This window comes from Sinocyclocheilus anshuiensis, unplaced genomic scaffold, assembly GCF_001515605.1.
Source record: "Sinocyclocheilus anshuiensis isolate Anshui unplaced genomic scaffold, SAMN03320099.WGS_v1.1 scaffold1040, whole genome shotgun sequence".
Classification (NCBI taxonomy): Eukaryota; Metazoa; Chordata; class Actinopteri; order Cypriniformes; family Cyprinidae; genus Sinocyclocheilus; species Sinocyclocheilus anshuiensis.
In genome coordinates this window covers 117,707-124,246 of record NW_015551050.1, presented here as the reverse complement: position 1 = coordinate 124,246, position 6,540 = coordinate 117,707, and the positions used below count along the sequence as shown (strand labels likewise).

The window sequence follows — 6,540 nt, the reverse complement described above, 5'->3', positions numbered from 1 at the left end:
AAAGGACCAGCATAAACCAGCAAAAGGACCAGCATAAACCAGCAAAGGACCAGCATAAACCAGCAAAAGGACCAGCATAAACCAGCAAAGGACCAGCATAAACCAGCAAAAGGACCAGCATAAACCAGCAAAGGACCAGCATAAACCAGCAAAAGGACCAGCATAAACCAGCAAAGGACCAGCATAAACCAGCAAAAGGACCAGCATAAACCAGCAAAGGACCAGCATAAACCAGCAAAAGGACCAGCATAAACCAGCAAAGGACCAGCATAAACCAGCAAAAGGACCAGCATAAACCAGCAAAGGACCAGCTTAAACCAGCAAAAGGACCAGCATCCCAGCGTCAAAACATACCTAACCGGCATATGCTGTTTTTTTCAACAGGGTAGCAAGACAATTTTATGAAAACTGTATGGTAAATCGCTATATGGCAAGAATCGTATTTATTTTAAAGAATCCTGATGGTTTCAACAGGCATTATGAAAGTGCATGTTAGTGAAAATGAAGTTAGTCCCATTTTTAGTTTGATGGGAACAGAACTGGAACTGATGTTGACTCTGTGTGGTTTCATTGTGTCTTGGTTTTGTTTGCCCTGATCCCCTTTTGCCTATGTTCCAGCTCATTAGTTTCTATAGTTTCTGATGGATCACATCCCAGTTTCTGTTCCAGGTGTTTACCTCACGCTGTTTATAAGCCCTTAGTTTCTCTGTTTTGTTGGCCATCGTGTTTCTGTATCAGGACCTTTTTATTAATTCTTCTCCATATGTCTATTTCAAAAGAATCTTGAATGACACATCACTACTAAAATGACTGCTTTGAATCACTGTAAAATATCCTTCTGTATGGCTGATGATGCACGGGGCAACTTTTTGAGCAATGTTGCTGGGCAACTTTGGGGATTGTTGCCGTCTATGGGCAACCAGGTGAGACACAGGGCCCACGACCGATCTAAAGTATCCAGATAGACATTTGTTACCCATTCTCAATGGAAAAGTGCCCAGGTAACATTGCTCAAAAAAAGTTGCCCTGTGTATCATCAACCTATGTCCATTTCTCTTCAGTCTCTGTGTTGTTTATTTGGCATATGTGACATATGTCACTATATATACACTATATATTAGTGCTGTCAAATGATTAATCGCGATTAATCGCATCCAAAATAAAAGTTTCTGTTCACATAATATATGTGTGTGTACTGTGTATATTTATTATGTATATATAAATACACACACATGCAGTATATATTTTGAAAATATGTATGTGTATTTATACATATATTTATATATAATATAAATTATATGAATATAAATATATATTTAATATATAAACATTACCTATTTTTCTTAAATATATACATGCATGTGTTTGCATTTATATATACATAATAAATATACACAGTACACACACATATATTATGTGAACAGAAACTTTTATTTTGGATGCGATTAATCGCGATTAATCATTTGACAGCACTAATATATAGTGTATATATATATATGAACATACCTGAATTATTAATTGTAGAGTTTTAAAGATGCACAATGTAAAAATATTTTGTACAAAAATATTTAAAAAATAAAATAAAATATATATATATATACATATATATAAAATATAAAAAATGTATATAATGACTGCTTCATTACTAAGCAACCATGAGCTGTGGATAAAAGCATTTCCAGCACCGAAAATCTATTGCAGTCGCTAGATTAATTAAAAAATGGTGATCAGATATTCCTCCATCTGGACTGAGCTTTAATGTTTCTACGGAAAAGGTGAAGCTGATTGGTTGGTTCTCGCCACATGACCATGCGCTTGCAGCATTCTGGAAAGTTGAGATGTTTTCATCTCACCGCGGCATTAGCTATGTTTCCATCCAAAGATGCGAATTTAACAACGCAAAACTGGAATATCGCATAAAACATTTGCGAATAAAGCACCGTTTCCATCCAACGAGTCAAAGAGAACAAAACCGTCACTTCCTGATAAACTGGCACTATATATCTCTAAGAAAACTAGGAGAAGCCACTGAATATAATAATTCTCATATGTAATAAATTACTTGCGCCTCAGAGCGAGCAGACGAAACACGATAAATGCGGTCATTGCTTTTAGAGGTGGATGCTGCTGTTTGGGAGCGCAGTCGTGTGAGACAGTAATTATACAGAAATACTTTGCTCAGGCGTTCAGAACGACCAGAACAACATATAGATGCTGTGAACGAGATCCGTCCGCTGCTAGTCACGTTATCCCGTCTCATGACATTTTCTATGCACATGGTGGAATTTATTCGGTAAATGTGTTTCCATCGTAGTTTTCTTATCGGATAAAAAGTTTATCCTACTCAATTGTGCGCATTAGTTTTTTATGCACATTTTTAGAATGTATGCGCATCTTGGCGTTTCCATCCAGCGGTTTTTTTATGCGATATTCCAAAAATCGCATAAAAATAAGTGGATGGAAACAGCTATTGGTGCACCTTGAAAGATCGAGCGCATCGCTTACGCATCTCGACCGTGTTGCCTCTATTATGAGCGCACTTGCCACGCGTCTACATTTTTAATAACAAAACTTGAGTTCATGCATTTTCCTTTATTAACCACTAGGGCAAAAAAAACGTACATAGTGCGCCTAAAGAAACATTTCAGTCCATGACAAAAGCAACTACATGTAGTACAAAAGTAGCAAAAGTGTCTTATTTGATTTAAGTCACTCAAAATCAACATTGATTATGTTACATTTGCAGTTCGTCAAGTAATCTGAGCAAATAGAGCAAGAAAAGATTTCATGATTTAATCAACTTTCAAGGTTCAACCAGATCTTTGCATTTATGCGTCTTATCGATCTTCAACACCAGCATGACTGAAATGACACACGAAACACTGTATCACTGCATTCAGGATCCTCCAGCAACTGTCTTTATTGGTAGGTCCACTGCATGAAATGTTTTTCTTTTTCTGCCGTGTCTGTGTTGCGAGTTGCAGCTCCTTTAATAAAGAAGAAGATTCCCGTAGCTGCTCCCAGCAGCGCCAGAGTGAACCCTGCTCCACAGAACACCGCCGGACCCAGACGGGGCGAGACAGCAGCCGTCTCTGGGACACCTGTTGATCATTGTATACACTTGTCAGTGCTGTAATGCTGATGCACTTTGTCACAGAATGACGTATATACGTACATCATTTCTACGGAAAGCAACTGGGAATAGCACGATTTAGTGTCATTTGATTTGAGTGACACTTACCCCATATTTTGGTCTGCGCTTGGCCCTGGAGGGCTCTGTGGTTCACCGTACAGCTGTAAATGTCCCTCTCTTCAGGAACAATATCCAGAGAGGAGAAGATGTGGAAGGTGCCGTCATTCCTCGGTCGGTACCGACTCAGACTCTCACCTTCCGTCACAACGACATTGTTCTTGGTCCACGAGATGTTGACAGGCGGAGGAAAGAAGCCCGTGACGTGACAGACGAGGGAGTTCTCAACACCCAGCTGAACAGCATTCTTCGGATAGATGGACGTCTCAGGGGGGTCTGGGAACACACAAAACTGTGTTGAGCTGAATCTGATCTCATTCAAATAACATATCTAATCTTGTAAGCCAAAACTCACTCTTAACCAAACTCTTGATGACACCGAATGCATAATATGGAGCTCATTTAAGTTCTATTTCCAAACTGAATGTTAAGAAATATGTTACAGGAAAACTTGTGCAAATTTACATCATACCCATTTCCTCTGGCGGGCTCTTGTAAGCTTTAATGCATACAGCTAGGTTTTGTTGGCATGCTTCTTGTGCCGCAATGCTTGATTCATAAAATCCTGGAAAGCGCAAAGCATCTGCAAAATCTGGTAATGTATTTACTCCCATCTGTTGAATAAAGTCAGCATGCCATATCTCTTCTCCATCAGATCCACACACAGATTCTTTTTCTGTGTCAGAACATCCATTAATTTTGAAATCGTTGTGTACAACTGAAATGGAACAAACATCAAGAGACAAAAGATAAATTAGAACTATCCAGAGGCCGAGAGAAATAAAGGATGAACTGCATATCGTATGCTTTTCTTACTTAGTATCTTTGTCTTGTTTCTATTCCAAATACCTAAAAATTGTCAAATCAAGAAGCATTTACTAGACAAGTAAAAAAAAAAATTTTTTTTTAATTGTTATTTATTAACATTTTTTGCTTACCCCATTGGCAGATTTTTTTTTTGTTTTACTTACTTGATTTTGACACAAATGCTAAGTAAGAAAAGCATTATTATTTTTATTTTTTTGCAGTGTATAACTATTAAAGGATTTACGGGAAAAAAGCCTAAATTTTGTCACTGGTTTAACACACCGGTAGTTTTTAAATGTAAGGATGTCCTATACAGCTGATCTTAACATCCACTGACCACTTATAATCACCATTGTAGTCAACTAGTCATCAACTGTTTGAATGACAAGGTGATCAAAATACATCACCAGAAGTAAACGTATCACAGTGTATAAAAAGCTTACTCAAAGCATTAGTGTGCTTCATGAAATCATACATCCTTGTAGAGGTTTTTCACATTTAAAAAAAATCTGTGGATGTATTTTAATATACAGAGCATGAACTTACATTGAGCATCAGCTGAGAGACAAACAGCGAGGGTAAGAATGGCCAGATACAGCTCCATCTTTACAGACAACAGTGGAACAGAGAAACAGACTTTGAAGGAGGTGAATGAGAGCGGGCAGGAATCCCTCCCTGTGAAGTCAGTTCCAGTTTCAGAAGCTCGTCCTCCACTCAGAATTTGGCCCTCGCTGTGACACTGCTGTATCCAGAAATAAAATATGTTTTTCCTGTTTCAGCTCTCAGGCTACAGTCATAAAGACTCCTTTACTCAAAACTGTAGTTTAAGTAAAGTTGATGACCACTATCATCAACGATGACTGGCAGTTGGCATACAGTTTGGATTGGCGGTATGGTTCTGTTTTGGGCAAAAACTCCCTGCCCATCTATGCAGCCTAGCATGGATAAGAGCAGGGAAAGCAGCAATAACCCCCCCAAGGGTAAACAGAATAGAACCAACATGAATGTATTGCAGATATCATTAATGTTCAATAATTTGATGTACACGTAATTTTAGAATCAGTCTGATTCAAAGGGAAATCAGAAGACCTAATGCTGGCTGGACGAAGGAGGAGCTGGGGATGGAGGAGGGTAATTAGCACAGCTGTTTTATGATTGGCTGGATTCACCACGTCACAACGATCGCATGTGATTCGTGTTTATTCTGTCAGCTTCTCTTTTACCACATCTCAGCCTGGTTTGGCAATCTCAGTGTACATTTCAAAGCTCAGATTACAAGGTAAATACAGAGAGCCGTTAAAATGATGGGAGTTAAGCAACATTCCACACTTTAGGCTGTTTTTGATGAGACAATTATTAGGCGGGCTCAGAAATTAATTTCAGACCCCACTCATGTCCTTCACTCTGAGTACCAACTTCTTCCTTCGGGAAGACGCTTCGAGTTCCTCAGTGTAGGCTTAACCGTTTTAAGAACTCCTTTGTCCCTCTGTCTATTAAAGCAGTGTTTCCCAACCGGGGTGCCGTCTGTCGAGAGCAGGGGTGCCGTATAAAAAATCCTTTTTTAATATTTTTAAATTGCTAAAATGTTAAAAAAAGCATCTATTATATAATATCTATTTCTGATGTCGGAAAAAAGGATAATTAGAGATGCACCAAAATTTCGGCTGCCGAAAATTAGTTCACCGCTCAGGTTTCACTTTCACGTGGTGTGATGCTCTGCGTATTATCCCGCTCTATGCGTGTGCACTCCGCTCAGCTCCACTCGTATACCGTTCATGCTCATCGGAACAGCAAAGTCTGCCACAAGTTTGTTAAAATTTCCAAAGGGTGCCGCGACTAAAAAAAAGTTGGGAAACACTGTATTAAAGCATTAAATGGTAAGTTAGCTAGAGGGTAACAATTATTTTCCTCCCCCCCTTCTTTTGTTTGTAATTATATATGATTATCGGTTTGTTGCATGATGGGGAGTGTGATTTTTTTACGCCGTGGTTAATGTATTCACTGTATATTGTGGGTAGGGTAGAGATGGCTTGCTCTATGTATTATATGTATGAGCAATATCACTCGAGTACGAGAGCGATACCGGCTCTATATGAGGGAGTGTGATCACCTGCATCTGATACAACATTCATTCATCAGCTCAATCTCATATTCACAATAAAACATTAGTTTGAATGTCCGCTGAGGAAAGCGATATCTTTGTCGTACTGTCCTTTCATCTGTTAAGGATGATTTCCAATGACAGCGCTGCTCACTGCATTTGTTAACTGCGTCTTACAAGCTGTTATTAAAAGTAAAAATAACTTCCGTTTTAGTCTCTTTCAATGTAAAAGTTTTAAATTCTGACTCGTAAAACAGTCACATGTCGCCATTTAATGGCGGAACAATGTCACAAAAATCACCATCACGAACACACACACTGTTTCCTAATACTAAATACTACTATGTATATAAAATATTATTTATTGAATAATAAACAACAA

At 38.5% G+C, this 6,540-nt stretch overlaps 1 protein-coding gene across 1 annotated transcript; it reads right to left on the bottom strand.

The window, feature by feature from the left end:
• Positions 1-2,586: 2,586 nt before the first annotated feature.
• On the bottom strand, positions 2,587-4,686 carry LOC107661922 (H-2 class II histocompatibility antigen, A-U alpha chain-like). The gene is made up of 4 exons (XM_016451716.1): positions 4,604-4,686; positions 3,723-3,968; positions 3,242-3,526; positions 2,587-3,101 (listed from the first exon to the last, which is right to left on the bottom strand). The coding sequence occupies exons 1-4, from the start codon at positions 4,659-4,661 to the stop codon at positions 2,920-2,922; spliced, it is 771 nt and encodes a 256-aa protein (XP_016307202.1). The 5' UTR covers positions 4,662-4,686; the 3' UTR covers positions 2,587-2,919.
• Positions 4,687-6,540: the final 1,854 nt, after the last annotated feature.

Coding starts and splice junctions, on each gene's coding strand:
- LOC107661922 (XM_016451716.1), bottom strand. CDS start 4,661: ATGGAGCTGTATCTGGCCATTCTTACCCTCGCTGTTTGTCTCTCAGCT. Junction 3,969..4,603: donor TCTCTCAGCTGATGCTCAAT/GTAAGTTCATGC, acceptor GTTCCATTTCAG/TTGTACACAACGATTTCAAA. Junction 3,102..3,241: donor AGCGCAGACCAAAATATGGG/GTAAGTGTCACT, acceptor AATGATCAACAG/GTGTCCCAGAGACGGCTGCT.